Source organism: Cetorhinus maximus, chromosome 11 (genome assembly GCF_964194155.1).
Source record: "Cetorhinus maximus chromosome 11, sCetMax3.hap1.1, whole genome shotgun sequence".
Lineage (NCBI taxonomy): Eukaryota > Metazoa > Chordata > Chondrichthyes > Lamniformes > Cetorhinidae > Cetorhinus > Cetorhinus maximus.
The window spans coordinates 56285208-56304551 of record NC_135889.1 but is presented as its reverse complement, the minus strand read 5'-3'; the positions used below and the strand labels follow the sequence as shown (position 1 = coordinate 56304551).

At 39.2% G+C, this 19344-nt stretch overlaps 1 protein-coding gene across 7 annotated transcripts in view; it reads left to right on the top strand.

The window, feature by feature from the left end:
- Nucleotides 1-19128, top strand: part of osbpl6 (oxysterol binding protein-like 6) — a 200434-nt gene extending 181306 nt beyond the window's left edge. For all 7 annotated transcript variants that reach the window (XM_078552023.1, XM_078552022.1, XM_078552020.1 and 4 more), the window contains 5 exons: nt 5296-5440; nt 6221-6365; nt 9002-9128; nt 15160-15282; nt 15474-19128. In XM_078552023.1, coding sequence (XP_078408149.1) covers nt 5296-5440; nt 6221-6365; nt 9002-9128; nt 15160-15282; nt 15474-15582 — 649 coding nt within the window. In that variant the 3' untranslated portion in view covers nt 15583-19128. The remainder of the gene's footprint in view (nt 1-5295; nt 5441-6220; nt 6366-9001; nt 9129-15159; nt 15283-15473) is intronic.
- The last annotated feature ends 216 nt before the right edge of the window (nt 19129-19344 follow it).

The following is a 19344-nucleotide window of genomic DNA, read 5'->3' as shown; positions in this document are numbered from 1 at the left end:
GGACATTGGTGAGACCACACCTAGAGTACTGCATTTTGGTCTCCTCATTTAAAGAAGGATGTAAATACATTGGAAGCAGTTCTGAGAAGTTTTACTAGACTAATACCTGGAATGGGCAGGTTGTCTTATGAGGAAAGGTTGGACAGGCTAGGGTGCTGGAGTTTAGAAGAAGAAGAGGCAACTTAGATAGAAACTAGAAGCAGGAGCAGGAGTAGGCCATTCGGCCCTTCGAGCCTGCTCCGCCATTCATTATGATCATGGCTGATCATCCAACTCAATAGCCTGCTCCCGCTTTCTCCCCATACCCTTTGATCCCTTTCGCCCCAAGAGCTATATCTAAATCCTTGTTCAAAGTATACAATGTTTTGGTCTCAACTACTTTCTATGGTAATGAACTCCACAGGCTCACCACTCTCTGGGTGAAGAAATTTCTCCTCATCTCAGTCCTAAATGGTCTACCCTGTATCCTCAGACTGTGACTCCTGGTTCTGTACTCCCCCACCATCGGGAACATCCTTCCTGCATCTACCCTGTCTAGTCCTTTTAGAATTTTATAGGTTTCTATGAGATCCCTCCTCATTCTTCTGAACTCCAGCGAATATAATCCTAATCGACTCAATCTCTCCTCATATGTCAGTCCCGCCATCCCAGGAATCAGTCGGGCAAACCTTCGCTGCACTCCCTCTATAGCAAGTACATCCTTCCTCAGATAAGGAGACCAAAACTGCACACAATATTCCAGGTGTGGTCTCACCAAGGCCCTGTACAATTGCAGCAAGACATCCCTGTTCCTGTACTCAAACCCTCTGGCTATGAAGGCCAACATACCATTTGCTTTCTTTACCGCCTGCTGCATCTGCATGCTTACCTTCAGCGACTGGTGTACAAGGACACTCCGGTCTCGTTGCACATTCCCCTCTCTCAATTTATAGCCGTTCAGATAATAATTTGCCTTCCTGTTTTTGCTACCAAAGTGGATAACCTCACATTTATCCACATTACTGCATCTGCCATGCATTTGCCCACTCACTCAGCTTGTCCAAATCACAGTGAAGCATCTCTGCATCCTCCTCACAGCTCAACCTCCCACCCAGCTTTGTGTCATCTGCAAATTTGGAGATATTACATTTAATTCCCTCATCTAAATCTTAATACATATTGTGAACAGCTGGGGTCCCAGCACCGATCCCTGCGATACCCCACTAGTCACTAGCCTGCCATTCGGAAAAAGACCTGTTTATTCCTACTCTTTGTTTCATGTCTGCCAACCAGTTTTATATCCATCTCAGTACACTACCCCCAATCCCATGTGCTTTAATGTTACACGCCAATCTCTTATGTGGAACTTTGTCGAAAACCTTCTGAAAGTCCAAATAAACCACATCCACTGGCTCCCCCTCATCAACTCTACCAGTTACATCCTCGAAAAATTCCAGTAGATTTGTCGAGCTTGATTTCCCTTTCATAAATCCATGCTGACTCTGTCTGATTCTGCCACTGTTTTCCACGTGCTCAGCTATTAAATCTTTTATAATGGACTCTAGAACTTTCCCCACTACCGATGTCAGGCTGAATGGTCTATAGTTCCCTGTTTTCTCTCTGCCTACCTTTTTAAATAGTGGGGTTACATTAGCTACCCTCCAATCTGTAGGAACTGTTCCAGAGTCTATAGAATCTCAGAAGATGACCACCAATGCATCCACTATTTCTAGGGCCACTTTCTTAAGTACTCTGGGATGTAGATTATCAGGCCCTGGGGATTTATCGGCCTTCAATTCCATCAATTTCTCCAACACCATTTCCCTACTAATACTGATTTCTTTCAGTTCCTCCCTCTCACTAAACCCTGTGTTCCCCAATTTTTCTGGTATGTTATTAGTGTCCTCCTTTGTGAAGACAGAACCAAAGTATGTATTTAGTTGGCCAGCCATTTCTTTGCTCCCCATTATAAATTCCCCTGTTTCTGACTGTAAGGGACCTACATTTGTCTTCACCAATCTTTTTCTCTTCACGTACCTATAGAAACTTTTACAGTCAGTTTTTATGTTCCCTGCAAGCTTACTCTTGTACTCTATTTTCCCCTTATTAATCAATCCCTTGGTCCTCGATTGAAACATATAAGATCCTGAGGGGTCTTGATAGGGTCGATATGGAGAGGATGTTTCCTTTTATGGGAGAATTTAGTACTGAGGACCACTGTTTAAAAATAAGGGATCACCCATTTAAGACAGAGATGAGGATAATCTCTTTTCTGTGAGGGTCATGAGTCTTTGGAACTCTCTTCCTCAAAAGGCAGTGGAAGCAGAGTCTTTGAATATTTTTAAGGCAGAGGTAGATAGATTCTTGATAAGCAAGGGGGTGAAAGGTTATTGGGGGGTAGGCAGGAATGTGGAGTTGAGGTTGCAATCAGATCATCCAAGGTTTATTGAATGGCAGAGCAGGCTCGACGGGCTGCGGGGCCTACTCCTGCCCCTAATTTGTATGTTTGTACATATGTATGGCTGCAGTCCGAAAGTGGAAAAAAAAGAAACAGAAGAGAAAAAGAAAGAGAAAGAAACAAAATAGGGGAAGAAGTTATGATCTAAAACTGTTGAACTCAGTGTTGAGTCCAAAAGGTAATTAAATGCCCAGTCAAAAGATGCAGTGCTGCTTCTCAATCTTGCATTCAGCTTTATTGAAGTATTACAGGAAGCAGAGAATAAAAAAGTCAGAAAGTATTTCCTTCCTGGGATTGATGACCAGAACTGTATGCAGTACTCTTAGCTGAGATCTAACTAATGCTTTATAGAGTTCTAGTATGACCTTCCTGCACTTGTATTCTAGGCCTCGATCAATTGAAATTGTAAAGGCAAAGTAAGCAAAAAGGAAGAGAGTAGTGAAGTCTCTTAGAGGCTGAGACAGGAAAAATGGTAATGGGGAGGAAGGAAATGGCAGAGCTAATAAAAATATATTTTGTATCTGCCTTCACAGTAGAAGGCACAAAATGCATACCAAAAATAATGGCAACCAAGGGGCTAATGAGAGTGAGAAACTTATAATTAATATCAATAGAGGAAAAGTACTAGAGCAACTAATGGGACTAAAAGCTGACAAATCCCCTGGATCTAATGGTCTATATCCCAAGGTTCTAAAAGACACAGCTGCAGATATGGTGGATGCACTAGTTACAATCTTCCAAGATTACCTAGATCTGGAATGCTGCCAGTGGATTGAAATTAGCAAATGTAACACCGGCAATCACGAAAGGAGGGAGAAAGTAAATGGGGAACTACAGTTAGCCTGACACCAGTCATCGAGAAAATGCTGTAATCCGTTATTTAAAGGGTTGTTTACGAGGCACTTAGAAAATCATAATATGATTAGGTGGAGACAACATGACTTTATAAATGGGGAAATCATGTCTAATAAATTTATTAGAGTTTATTATGGATGTAACTAGCAAGGTAAATAAAGGGAACCAGTGGATGTAGTATATTTGGATTTTCAAACGGCATTTGACAAAATGCCACATAAAGGGTCATTATGCAAGATAAGGGCTCATGGGGTTGGCTATAATATATTAGCACGTGTAGATGATTGATTAACAAACAGAAAGCAGAGAGATGGAGAAAAGGGGGCATTTTCAGACAATAACTGGTGGGGTGCTACAAGGATCAGTGCTGGGGCCTTAGTTATTTGCAATCTATATTAATGGCTTAGATGAAGGAACTGAGAGTAATGTATCCAGGTTTGCTGACAACACAGAGCTAGATGGGAATGTTATCTGTAAGGAGGATGCAAAGAGGCTGCAAAGGGATAGGTTAAGTGAGTGTGCAGTAAGGTGTTGATTGGAGTCAAACGTGAGGTTATTCACTTTGGTAGGAAGAATAGAAAATTATATCTTTCAAATGACGAGAAACTTTTAAATGTCAGCGTTCAGAGGGATTTGCATATTCTCTCACAAGAAACACAAAGCTAACATGCAGGTATAGCAAACAATTGGGAAGGCAAATGATATGTTGATCTTTATTGCAAGGAAAAAGAAGACTTGCTACAATTGTACCGAGCTTTTGTGAGACCACACCTGGAGTACTGTGCAGTTTTGGTATCCTTATCTGACAAAAGATGTGCACTGTATTGATACATAGGATGAGAGTGTTGTCTTACGATGAGAGATTGAGTAGAGTGTACCCATGATCTCTGGACTTAAGAAGGAGAGGTGATCTCAGTGAGAGGTATAAGATTCTGAGGTGCTTGACAGGATAGATTATGTGAAGCTGTTTCCTGTGGTTGGAAAGCCTATTATTAGATAAACTGGGGTGGCAATAGTGTAAAGGCCAGAGAGTGAGAAGAGTTTCTGAAGAGTGTTGAGGAGAATTTTCTTGATCAGTATGTTTCCAGTCCAAAAAGGAAGGAGGCATTGCTGGATCTGGTTCTGGGGAACGAGGTGGGTCAGGTGAATCAAATGTCAGTGGAGTAATATTTGGGGAACAGTGATCATAGTATCATAAGGTTTAGGTTCGCCATGGAAAAAGACAAGGAGCAATTTAACAAAAATACTTATTTGGAGGAGGAGAAATTTCATTGGGTTGAGAGAAGACCTGTTCTGGGTAAACTGAAATGAAAGATTGTCAGACAAAGCTGTAACGGAACAATGGGCTGCCCTTAAAGAACAGATGGTTCAGGTACAGTTGAGGTACATTCCCACAAGGGGGAAAGGTAGGGCAACCAAAGCCAGAGCTCCCTGGATGACAAAACAGACAGCGAATAAGATGAAAACAAAAAAGGGTGAATCTGTCAGATGTTATGCTGATAATACAATGAGAACCAGGCTGACTATGAGAAATACAGAGAGACAGTAGTAAAGGAAATGAGAGGCAAAGAGAGAGAGTGTGAGAAAAGGTTGGCAATTAACTTAAAAGGGAATCCAAAGATCTTCTATAGGCACATAAATAGTAAAAGAAGCAAGAGGAGGGCCTGGCCCTGCTGACCTGTTCCTCTACTGTAAGTACTGAAGCAAAATAATTATTTGGTATGTCCACCTTTTCCTTATTTTCATTGACAATATCACCGTTTTCACAGGCCACATTTCTTCTGATCACCCTCTTTTTTCCTAATGTAATTGTAAACGCTTCTGCATTGATTTTGTTATCTCTTGCAACTTTCTTTTCAGACTCCCTTTTTATAGCTTTTACCATTTGTTTTGTCACCCTAATCACTTCAACTAGAGAAACACATCTGTATTATATCTCCTATTATCTTTGCTACCAGCTAAATATAGTTGTATAATTGCAGAATAATTACTTGATATTTTAGATATGGAGATCATTTTGAATGGAACAAAGTTACCACCTGTATACACAACATCCTTAGCGGGCGTCGTTGGATAGAACACTATGGAGAAATCACCATTAGAAACACAAAGAACAATGCATGCATTTGTAAACTGACCTTCATTAAGGTAAGTACAAATCAATTTGCCTTATTATAAAAAGACTATTCTTGACTGTATGCAAAAAACAATTGTGTTATCCTGTGGAACTTGCCTGTGAAGATGTTTCTCGAGAGTGCCTTTTAATCTTAACTATTCAATTTAAATCTATTGCATAATAACATTAAATTTATAGAATTATAAATTGCAATTTGGTTTTGATATTAAAAGTGCTTTGCTTGATCTAAGCAAAGTATGAGGCTGCATTATGCTGATATCTGCTCACTACTGGTGTAATATGGCACGTTCTGCACACTAAGGAAGCAATAATGGAAAATGATTAGATAGGAGAGGACTAAATAGAGTTAACCACAGAAGCACAATTACTGTATAATAATGGCACCTTAATACATTTTCCTGCAGTGTTTTTGTTTCTTTTGTGTGTATATTGTCTTCTAGTCCATACTGGCTTCCTTCATTATCTTATTTCCTTTTCTCTCTTTATCGTTTATATAAAATAAAATATTCTGGTTCTGAAATTTTATCAAACCTACTTAGTGTTTTCAAGAGTAGTGCTTCAGCATTGGAATTATTGACACTTATTGTGCACCATTAACTCTAACATATGTTTGAAGCATATTACATATTAATACATTTCCCTTTGCTTTGCAGTGGCAAAATAAAAGAAACCTATTTGAAATATGCAGAAGAAAAATTGTTGCCTTATTTTAAAAATGGAACATCATGAATATTAAATGGATCAGCATGTAGCTATCAAAGAAATCATATTTCTTCCTTCTATTTGCAAAGGGAAATTACTGGAGCTCAAACGTAAATGAAGTCCAAGGACTTGTGATGGATCAGGAAGGGAAGGTAGTACGTCGACTGTTTGGCAAGTGGCACGAAGGGCTGTATTGTGGAGTTGCACCCTCTGCCAAATGCACCTGGAGACCAGGTGAATTCACGAATGAATGATATATCATTGTGCAAGTTTTCGAGTACAAGATACAGAGTGTGAACTGATTATTCTTCCCTTCTCATTCTATTTTCTAACTGCTTATTCAACTGTCATACCATGCAAAACCTTTTCCCCAGTTTCATGTTGGCTGTATCCGAACTTGTTTTGGTAGAAGCTGAGGTGAAAATTGAAATTGGGGAAAAGGTTTTGCATGGTATGACAGGTGAATAAGCAGTTAGAAAATAGAATGAGAAGGGAAGAATATCTATACTGTAGCTATAAGTCTGAGATGTGTAACCACAGTTTGAGTTTACGTTGATAGGCAACTAGCTGGCTGCAACTTCAACTGGCCAGAAAAGAGTTTCGTGCACTTGTAATAAACACTTATGCACAGTACTCCATATTTAAAGAAGGATATATTTGTCTTGGAAGCAGTACAGCAAAGGCTCACAAAATTGGTGCCTTGAGATGAGAGGATTTTTCTACAATGAGAGGCTGAGTAAATTGAGTCTGTGTTATCTGGAGTTTAGAAGAATGAGAGATGATCTCACTGAAACGTACAAGATTCTGAAGGGGCCTGACAGGGTAGACACAGAGATTGTTTGCTCTGGCCAGGGAATATAGAGCACAGAGGCATAGCCTCAGGATAGGAGCAACGATCATTTAGGAAGCTGCATTGTTGAGTTTATTCAGGTGAGAGATTGATAGATTATTGATATCTCAGGAACTCAAGCGAAATGAGGAGTGGGCAGGAAAGTGGAGTTGAGGCAGAAGATCATATTAGGCGGTGAAGCAGGCTCGAGGGGCCTTATGGTCTACTCCTGCTTCTGTTTCTTATGACTAAGATAAACACCACTTGTGCCTACTCAGTCTAATGGTTGGAAATGTAAATGTTTTTTGGGGGCAAAGTTTAATGCTTGTGGCAGGGGCCCATTTACTGGCTGGAAAACCAGTGGCAATTCCGCCACGGTAATTTTCAGGAGGTATGATGAGGTCCCAACCGGGCACACCTTTCTGCCATTGGTCTTCCCGACTCCTGTGAGGGGAATTTTCCCCAGAAATCCTAGTATGGGACAGATATCTCAACTCTAAGAGCTGTTGGCCAGTCAGATGCCAGCAGCTTTCCAGTAGCAGCAGCACCACCAGGAGCAGTGGCCACAGCAGGTACTGCAGTATGGCCTGGGCAGAGGATCGGTGATGGAGCCCCAGGAATAAGCTTAGTGGGACGGGTTCGCCAAGGCTGTAGAGGGAAGTTCCTGTGGAGGAACGAGAGGGGGAATTGATTTGAAGGTCCCTCCATTCCCACCGGCAGGTGCCTCCACTAAGCACAGTGTGTCCAGCAAGGAGGGATCTCCCCCACCAAGCCCCAGGCCTACCCGCCAGGGTATTCCTGGCAGTAGGCCCATATGGCGTGGTCCCCACTGTCACTGGGTAAATACCAGCCGCAGTGGGATGAGGCCCTTATGTGGCCACTTAAGGGCCTCAATTGCCTCTGGATGGGAAGGCCATCCTTGCGCCTTCCTCTGAGACTTAATTGGAGGGAGGTGAGATCTCCACCCTCCGCCTTCCCACTGATCACACATCCCCCCACCCCACCCACACACTCAAAACATTTGAAGTATATTTTAAAAAGACCAGGGTTTCACCCAGAATCCTCTTGACCTCTTCATAAATCCAGACCATGGTTTGCCTAGTTTATAAAGACGAGGCAATGCAACAGATTTACACACAATACAGCCTTTCCCCTCCGGGCAATTGGGCTGCTGAGTTTGATCATTCCCTGATTCTGGATTTATACTAAGTTTAACATCTGTCCGAAACAGAAATTGCTTCACGATGATGGTTACCATGTAGTATAAATGCATCTTTAATAAGACAGAGGAAAACCTACCAACAGATCAGCATGAATAATAGGCACAGCATACATGACACACACAAGATGTGTGATATAATACATTAGTGCTGTGTTCCCTCATTAACCTTAGGGCCAGAAATTTTTGCTCGTTGGGCGGGTGTGCGCCCAACCTGAACGAGCGTAAATTGACGCACGATATTTCGGTCGGCGGGCACATGCAGGAGTCAGCAGCATGCCTGCCGACAATTAAAAGGCCTATTAAGGTATGATAACATACTCCCGCTCGCCCCCGCTAAGCCTGCCCAACCAGGGCAAAATTCTGCCCTAGATGTTTATTCTGCAATATGAGTGTTCGTTTTTTTCAGAGAATATGTTTTAAGTTTTGTCAGCCTAAACTGTAGCTACCTCTTGCATGACTTTGGTTATGTCAGTAACCTATAAATCAACATTTACAGTAATAAAATATTTAAGTTTTATTTAAAGCATTTAAAGTTACACAAAACATTTTGCTTCATTTAACAAAAAAAATTGCTGAACTGTTGGCAAGTGAATGGTCCTAAGTAATTGGATACCAACCTTATTACAGCTACAAAACCTTTATTCCTGATGTTTTCGTGATCTATTTAGTGCTGCATAACAGACAATGGATCAAGATAAATATTTAGGTCTTCAGTAATTTAGTTGCAATGATGAAAATGTTATGTCCGTGTATTTGCATGCCAGTGATATTAAGGTACATTTATTTTAGCTATATAAATATTTTTTTTTAACTCCACAGGCTCTATGCCAACAGATAGTGACATGTATTATGGTTTTACAAGATTTGCTATTGAGCTGAATGAATTGGATCCAGTGTTGAAAGAGTTGCTCCCATCAACAGATGCCAGATTTAGACCAGATCAGAGGTAAAAAGGATTAAATATACCACTTTCAGAGTAAAAAATACTAGAATCCAGATGTGCCAGCTGATGACCCTGAGATTCTGGAATGCTCCCAGTGTATTGGAAGGTAACAAATGTAACATCGCTATTCAAGAAAGGAGGGAGAAGAGAAGCACAGAACTCTAGCCAGTTAGTCTGACATCAATTGTCGGGAAATTGCTGCAAAACCGTTAAAAAGAAAGAGGTAGCAGGGCAATTAGTGAATCATAATATGATTAGGCAGAGTCAACATGCTTTTATGAAAGGGAAACCATGTTTGACAAATTTATTAGAGTTCTTTGAAGGTGAAACTAGCAGGGCAGGTAAAGTGAAACCAATGGATGTTGTATATTTGGATTTACAAAATGCATTTGACAAGGTGCCACATAAAAGGTTGCTGCACAAGATTAGGGGTTGTGGTAGTATATTAGAGGATTGGGTAAAAGACATCAAACAAAATAGCAATAATCGGGTCATTTTCAGGTTGGCAAGCTGTTCCTGGTGGGGTGCAGCAAGGATTAGTGCTGGGGCCTCAGCAATTTACACTATATTAATGACTTAAATGAACGAACCAAGTGTAATGTATACAAATTTGCTGACAACATAAAGCTAGATGGGAAACTACGCTGTGAGGAGGACACAAAGGGTGTAATCTCAACTGAATGAACACACTTGGAGTGGGGAGGCTGGTAGCAGATCAGTAATCCATCTGCAATTGAAATGGGCTTTGATGTGTCACTTTCCCTCAGCCACAGCATTAACATCCCACATCTGGGCTTCCCAGTGAATCTGTACCTAAGGATATACACGCCTCGGAGTGGGGTGAAATGAAGGTTCACTAGATTAATTCCTGGAATTTGAGGGCTGTCCTATTCAGAGAGAGTGAGTAGAATGAGCCTATAATCTTTGGAGTTTTGAAGAATAAGTGGTGATCTCATTGAAACATATAAGATTCTAACAGGGTATATGCTAAATGAGGCTGTTTCCCTGTTTCCTGGCTAGATAGTCTAGAACTAGTGGGCATAATTTTAGGATAAGGGACAGCCATTTCCAACTGAGATGAAGAGGAATTTCTTCATTCAGAGGGCTATGAATCTTTGGACTTTGCTGCCCCAGAGGGGTAAAGGCTGCTCAGTCGTTGGGTATATTCAAGGATGAGGTTGATAGACTTTTATATTTACGGGAATCGAGGGATTTGCGGATCGAGGAACAGGGAAGCAAAGTTGAGGTCAAGGATCAGCCATGATCCTATTAAATGGCAGAGCAAGCTTGAGGCGTTATATGGCTCTTATTTCCTATGCTATTATGACTACTTGTTTGGAAGGGTAAAGTAGTTCTCATTTTTTGAAAGTTGTACTTCATATACAGTACTGTGGTAACCTTATTTGATCCAATCAGAAAAATAAGAAAGTTGACTGCTACTGTTAAGAGTTGTTTCAACTGGAACCCATAACCTTTCTTTTTTTTGTATGAGAGCATTCTGCTGATTGCCAGGCTTAGTACTTTCCAATATAAATGTCAGTGGTGGAACTGCCCAGACAACTCCCCTTGCTGATTATTATTGATGATTCCAATGGGAGAGGAAATAATGTAAGCTTTAGGGATCTTGAAGTATAAAACCCTTCTTACTTAAAATATCTTAGTTCTGAATTCTTAATTTCTAACAGCAGGGTCCTCAGTTGTGCCTGACCTAACAAGGTATGATTAGCTAGTACTTGTAAATCAAGTAAAATTTATTAAGCAAGATGTTGCATGTACTTAACAGAAGCAGTCAAGACAACATGGAAGGTTCTTATCCCTCAAGGCCCTAGGATTCCTTGAGTGTTGTCAGCACAGACAATGCCTTTCTTCTTGTCTCTGAAGTGACGTTACATTGAAGAAGTGTCTCAGAAGAATTATATACCACAGAAGCCATGGTAAAACTGTGCCAACAAAGACTGATTTTCCAACTTTATCCCTAATTCTTTCTGTCCTTCTTCCTTATTTGTAAATAGTCCAGATTATCCTCTTTCATTGTCATAGGGTGAGGGACATCTGGCACCCCACCTCTGTAACTAGAGTCATGTAGACTGAAGGCAAATGCCCATCTCTTATTCCCTGGGCCCCCAGAGAGTACATTCTATTGTAAACAAATGACACATCCTTGTAGATACAGATTGCAGGTGTACAAACAATGTTACATGCTCTTATCAATAATACAACTCATTATAAATATTCACACCACCATATTTAACCCATTCTCAAGGATACTAAAGCCATTAAGAACAAATGTTAATAATAATTCCTACCGTAATGTCAGGAAAAGAATGCCTTTCTTTTAAAATACAGACATTCTGTCCTACGCATATGGTTAATCAATTAAGGCATTTGGTAAACCAAATCCTATTACAACACATGGCTCTTGTTTAAAGACAAGGTGTCATACTAAGTTCAAGCTGCTGAGTTCAAACCTTTAGTTTATTTCTTCAAAGTTGACAAAGAAGCCCTCAGTTGCAGCGTAATTAAAACAAATACAATTCCTTGAACCCAGACTTTTCAATACATTTAAAGTAATTAAGTCACTCACAAACAACAGCAGTCCTGTTCCCAGCCTGCCATGTCCCACTAGCAGAAAATCAAATTGAACTGTTTAAAAGGTGATTGAGATTCAAATCAATATAGAACCCTAAAAATTAGTAGTATTATCAAAATCTCGCAATAATTCACAGAAAAGAAATGGTTCTGCCTTGGTGAAAGACTGATCTAGAGGGGTGTCTGGCAAATTTAAGACAGGATCTAACATTCGAGGAAGGGACCTTGAAACATGACCTTGATGAGTTGCATCATGCTCTTAAACTTTGGTTTCAGGAAGATATTTCATTTTCTTCCATTTTACTCTTTTAGGTTATTTCCATCTGAGAGGCAGGTCATTTCTGGCCCATGGCCAGGACCATTCTGCTGTGTGTATGGTAGCAGCCTGGAAATGTATCAAGTGACAGAATTAATACTAAGCAAATTAGAAAATACCAAAAGGTGTCTGACATTTGGAAAAAAAATGGTATATGTATAATACAAAACTTGAAGCATAAACTGAGAAAAACTCTGTTCCCCTTCCTGGGTGCTCAATCAAGCTGAACCAAGGTCCATATTCTTGAATTGTTTGGTTTGAGTCAGAGCTGAACATTAATTTAACCTTGTTTTTAACCACTAATTGTCTGCTTACTTTAACCCATGCCCCATCTCACCCCTATGCCACTGATAATTAACGGTATTTTTCCAACACCTTCCTTACAACAGCCACTCTCTATAAACATGTTTTACATTTTTAAAAATTTGTTCTTGAGTTGAGGCTCGCTAGCTTGGCCAGCATTTGTTGCCCATCCCTAATTGCCCTTGAGAAGATGGTGGTGAGCCGTCACCATGAATGCTGCAGTCCATGTGGCATAGGTACACCTATAGTATGTTAGAAAGGGAGGGAGTTCCAGGATTTTGACCCAGCAACATTGAAGGACATAGTCCCAAGCCAGGATGGTGATGACTTGGAGGAGAACTTGCGGGTGGTGGTATTCTCATGTATCTGCTGCCCTTGTCGTTCTGGATGGTAAAATTCGCATGTTCGGAAGGTGCTGTTGAAGGAGCCTTGGTGTACTGGAAATGGTATGCACTGCTGCCAATAAAACTAGTCTGTGTGGCAGCTGTTCCAATTTTGGCATAAGTCCCCAGATGTTGGTGAGGACTTTGCAGGGTTGACTGGACAAAATGTTGATGCCAGGTGGTCCATCTGGTTTTATTCTTATTTGACTTTGCTGTAGCGGTTTGGTACAACTGGTGGCTTGCTAAGGCATTTCAAAGGGCATTTAAGAGTCAACCACATTGCTATAGACTTGGAGTAACATATAGGCCAAACTGGGTAAGGATTTTTATAGAAATCCAGTAGTTTCATAATCGTTATTGAAACTAGCATTTTATTCCAGATTTATTAATTACTTGAATTTAGATTCCATCAGCTTTCATGATGGGATTTGAACTCATCTCTGGAGCATTAGTCTGGGCTTCTGGGTTACTAGTCCAATACATTACCACTATGCTACCTTACCCTTACCATCCATAAATTACAAATATACTACCACTTACTAAGTCCCACTATACAATGTGCTCTCTCTCAATACATCAATTTTGAAATCTTTTGTCTTCATCTATAAATCCCTCCATGACTTTGTCCTACCTGCAGTCTCCTGGGCTGACATACCCTCCATTGGCCTCTGACTCAGCCCTTCTGTGCATTTCCCATCCATTGAAGACCTTTCAGCTCTCAGACCCACTCTAGATCTTTCTCCCTAACTTATTTTTTCCATCTGCTCTTAAAAGCTTATTTTTTCCATCTGCTTTTAAAGCTTCCTTAATTTCCATCTCTATAACTAAGTCTTTTGTCACTTCTCTTAACCACCCCCCCCCCCCATTAAAGCTGCATTCATTCCTTTCCTTCTATGCAAAGCACGTTATTAGTTTTCTGTGCTAAAGGTGCTATATCAATGCAAGCTCTTGCTGAATGAAACATCTCCTCAGGAAATTTGTGTATTTTACAGCCAATGTTTTTGTAAGCAAACACAGCAACAAACTTTGACAACAACGTCCCACAAATTGCAGTGAGAGTAATGACCAGTTATTGTTTTTGGTGGTGGTACTTAACGATAAATATGCACCAGGACACTGAGAATTTTCTTCCTATTTGAATAGTGACATAAAGGCCTAGACCTTCTGGTCTCCGGATCATCAGAGACCAGGCGTACAAGTGCAAGAAGCACTTCAGGACCCCTCGGAAGTCCTGACGCTCTGACTCAATGGGAATTGCCCAGGAACTTTTAACTTCAGATGGGCAATTCCCCTGCTCCCTGGGACCCTCAGAAAAAGTTTCCAACTCTGAGCTCAAGTCTGAGACTTCAGTCAATTCTGACTGACTTAGCTGGGTAGTTTGCCCAGGAAATGTTGTAGACAAAAAAAAATCCTAGTCTAACTCCTGGGCAACTACACACCTGACACCCCCCGACCTCCCGACTCACTCCCCTTAACCCTATGTTTTCTTCCCGACATGACCATACTAGCTCCCACCACCCAACCACCCCCTTACTTGTCCTCCTGACTCCCCTCCCCCCGCAACCCAGCCTGACTAGCCTCCAACAGACTCCCCCAGTCACCTGCCGACTCCCCTCAACCCAACTGTCTCCACTACTCTACTACCCCAAACCTGACTCCCCCCTCAACCCCTGACCTGACTAGACCCTGGACTGACAACCCCTCCTGACCTGACTACCCCTTGACCCACTCGCCCACCTGCCACCCACTTACCCACCCTACTTATTCATCCACTCACCCCATTCATTAACATTCACACTGGACATTTACAATTACCTTATGGCAGCTAGTGCCGTTAAAAGCGGATGTGTCTTCTGCGCTGATTCTCTTCACTGCTTTCTGCGAGGATTCCTGTAATGAGAAAGTTCTTCTGCATTGTGGATCGGAAGTCGGAGCCTTTTCAACGTATGCAGGTTAAGTGGGTAGCTTCCTGTCTGATCAGTGTCAGACACAGGTTTCGACTCTGATTGGAAGTTTTGGGCCAAAATCTTTCATGTTCACATAAGCAGGTAGGACCTCAGTTTATTGCTTCATCCAAGAGTAACCCTATTTTAGTACCACAGTGATTGTATATCATATTAGATTATGTGCTTAAATCCCTGGAGTCGGCTTGAACCGACTTGGCTCAGCGGCATGGGTGCCACTGCTGAGACCAGGCCGATTTTCAGCGCGATATCATTCTTGAAGTTAATTAGAATGTGAATAATCAGTGCAGATTTGTTCACCAAATGTTATTGTCCAGAGATAACGTGGCGCACAAATTGGTTCACCATTGTGCTTTAGTACTACTTCTACAAGCATATTCCCAACAAAAAGTTAGAGAAATTGATTTTTATCCTAAAAATAAATCCCAGCTATCAGATAATTAAAACTTCAATTCAGAGTTTGTATCGTTTCTCATCAGATACTTGGAAGAAGGAAATATTGAAGCTGCTGCCGCTGAGAAGCGTAGAATAGAAGAATTGCAAAGGGAGCGGAGAAGATTTATGGAAGAAAACAATACAGTTTATCAACCACGATTTTTTAAGTGAGTGCTGACTGTCATTGTGTTGGTCTCTTGTCAGGTGCATTATCTGTTGCACTTCAGGAAGAATTTGTAGTTACTAATTTGTAGTGATTAGCTCATGATTTGTCATTATGATTGGTTATTTTAGACATGGAGATTTTGCATTTGTAGGTTATTTTAACAAAAACGCCATAAAACTATTTTTTCCGCAGGAAAGTTTATGAAGGCAATCAAAGAGAATCCTGGATGAGCAACGGGAACTACTGGGAACTGCGGAAGGATCCAGGGTTTAGTAAATTAGAAAGCTTAACACTCTGGTAACTGAGTTTGAAGAGATAAAAATACATTCTTCACAGAGAAGAAATTAACTATGCATAAGTTATTATTGCTATTGTAAATCTTACTGTGTTCTTGTGGTTTTGCTGGTCATATGCTAGGTATGTCTGTTTAATTACAGACATAATTATAAATATAGGCCATGACCCAAACACTGGTTTAGAAAATTGTTTTCCACTAAAGCTGTGAATTTTTGGTAAACCAAAAGTGTAATTTAAAGTGAATGCACAAGAATAGGGATGGCTGTTTGACAGCCACATATTTATGAAAAAAATATAATCCTAATGAAGCATTAATAACTATCATGGCTTTTTGCTAAAACTTTTCATCATTCATTTCCATGCCTTAAAATAGTAAATACCTTTAGCAAACATGGTTTTATTCTGGAAACCTACGTAAGGTCAACTCACTTTTCAAATAATACACTGTATCATATCAAAGATTAATGTGCCTAGAGTACAAGACAATAATTAGGTTGAAATTCACTCATGTTTATTACTGTAGTCTCATTCAGCATTCATAACTACCTTGGGCTTTGTTTTCATTTGGCTTGCCACTTCAGTTCTGTCACAATTTTAAAATTTATATAAAATATATATTTATCAGTAATATTTATACACTGATGTGTAAAAAGTTCTACATCCTTTATTATCGGTCTTGCAGGTGCAAACAAGAAACTGTGTTAACAAGCAACACATTTCAGTACATAGACTATTTTGAATTCAATTTCAGTAAGTAGTTTACAGACTTATGCATGCCCATTCAGCCTGGTTGACTTAAACAATGGTACAGCAATAGAAACCTGTTACTGGACTCCATTTAATGGCAATGCTAATTTAAGGGGAAAAAAACACAAAGAAATCAAGCCAAACCCCAGTCAGTTCACTTATTAGAAAACCATTTGATAAACAGAATGTGTTGCTGATTACACAGATGGTCTTATTAAGAGGTATTTATAATTTATTGCAATATTCAAGCTGAATGTGTTCTTACAACCACATATATTTTCATTTTGCTTAAATATTTTTCAGATTTCTATTTGATAGCTCTTAAGTGGTGTAGCCATTACAATTTAACTAGAAGTAATTAACTCTCTACCCTCATTGTACTGGATTCCAAATGCCTTCAGTGAAACATAGCAGGCTGTACCATGTATCAAGATATGTAAAATGCACATGTACAGGCATAACATAGCTGCCCTAAACTCAGTGCAAGTTTTCTAATGTATTATGTAAAATTCATGAACACCGGCCTGTCAATTTTAAAATGCAACAAAATTGCACAAAAAATATAGATTTTTTTTATTTATGAGACATCATAGCCAACTAGCAGAGTAATTAAATAACACATTTAATCTATATATGACAGGATAGTACAAAATCATGCTATCAACATTTATTTAGATTCTAGAAGAAATGCTGCGAAAAGGACCACCAGACAAAATGTAAACATAATGCCAGTTTCAGTTATTAATGCATTGGACTGGACGTGGATTTTCTATCTCGTTCATTAAGTTAATTAAGCAACTAGGTATGTGCAGTTAACTGACAGTCAAGAAACACATTGCTACTGGCTTTATTTTACCGCCAGCCTGAGGTATCTCAAAAACTTCATGGTCGTTTCATTCTATCCTATTTACTATTTTGTACCTTTATCATTTTTCCACTTAGCAATAATTGACAAGTGGAACTATTCATTGTTTTCAAAGGAATGTTAAAATCAAATATTTAAACTAAATGGTGTGCTCACAGCTTTTGGTTCTTCAGTTCTTTCACAACCTAAGGAATATTGAATTAATGAAAAGGTCTTGCTAATTCTTTATGTAGTTTGTGCTTTCATTTTCTCAATATATCAATGCTACAGTTGTTTGACTATAAGTCTTTATCTTACTTCCAAAGTTTATCAGGAAAGTAAGAAGAAAATTATTTTGTCAGTGAACATAATGTAGCTCACACTTTACTAAAGTGAACAACTGTGTTCAGAGATTGATAACTAAGAAAGGAATCATAAAAATCCATAAAGTGCTTATGAACTAAATATTGGTTAACTTTTCTAAAATTAATTGTCATAAAACAAGAAATTAGACATTGCACTATATTGTTTACTTCTAATCATATCTGCAGATTTTAGTAGATCGTTACAGATGTATTTTCAAATAAATGCATCTTGTACTAAGTAAATGTGTGATTAAGAATGTAAATACTGTGAGGTTTTACCGGTATGCTTCCATAGTAAAAGCCTTTTTAATATTCTGAAAGCTATTAGACTTGCATTGTGAATAAGTTAATAAGATTAAACAATAACAGTAATGTGATTATGTTGCTGTTGTGCTGAAATTATCCATTATTCTCTGAATAATGAGTCTTCAATCGTAACATATCTATAAAGCTCTTTTTCTTAGTACTCTACCATTGAAATTATTTAATTTTACTTAATCTTCAAACTGTCACTTGTCCTAAGCTAAATTGTATGAGTTAAATAAGCAGCTAATACATTAATTATTCTAGCACATCCATTTCTCCTGTTTCTTTCTCGGCTATTAACTTTTTTGATCAGTAATTCTACTCGAGTGCCTTAAGGTCCAATTGCTGAAAAATTAAATCTATTGAAGTATAGTCCTTAGGCCAAAATTAGGGATATCGATTTAGTGTGTTGGATTTTGTTAAGTGTCATTGGTTTCTAATTTAGAAACTATTTTTCATTAAATAGATTTTCTAAAGATCTAATTTCAAAAGGAAAAATCTCCTCCTTTCCCTGTCATTTTAAAAATATTTCTTGTTAAACCTTTGCCAAACAGCAGCTGGGTAACAATATCTAAAGTACTATTAGTTATCCTTGAAAAGTAAACTGCAATCCACTACGTTTGGTTATCTGTATAAGGAGATGGATGACTAAGATGTCCATTGCATGTTCATACTTCCGTACATTGCATCTGTATATTAGTGTAGTGTAGTTACATTTTCCAATAACTGGAAGATTTATTCCATCCCCCACATTATTCAATCAATTTTCATTCTGTCTCTTCGCCACCCTATCTATGGCTGGAATTCATCTTTGGGAATTAAGAAACATTAAAAAGGGAAGTATCTTTCGTACCGAAGCATTGGGCTTTGCAGAACAAAGTGAATTGCTTTGTACCTGTATTATATATTTCAACAGGTGTCTACTTTTCTGTATTTTCAGGCTGTGCCTGACTTAAATAGATGATAAATTTTAATATGTTTGTTTAGAGAGAACTCCACACTGCAGTGTCTGTTGCAATGTAAACAAGTTGCATGTGCAAGTATAAATTAGCCTGCCAATAAATGTTACAAATGCCTTACCAAAAGGTCTGTAGTGATGATTTATTGTCTTGGAAAACTGAAATGAACTGACTGGTGCTAAACCTGACAGTGATGCTTAAATAGGTTACTGAAGTGCATATTTAAAAGGGCCCCTGAAGAAGTGCAATTGTTAATTAATGCATATATGTACTTATATTCTGTACACTGCTGCTATCTGTGCTTGTTCTAATAAAACTGTATGGCACCATTGGAACTATGGATTGTTTTTCCTTCAGTCTTAAGCTCTTTGGTTAGTGACAGAAAAAGGTTTCTTTGAGAAATAGCACATCAGTATATACCAATTCCATTCTTCTTGTCAATCTTGTAAATAAACAAACTGCATGAGCTCTCCAAAACTAGACAAGTATCATAGCTAAAATTCAAATTTCAGTTTTCAATTTTGTTCAAAATTATACCTTAGAGA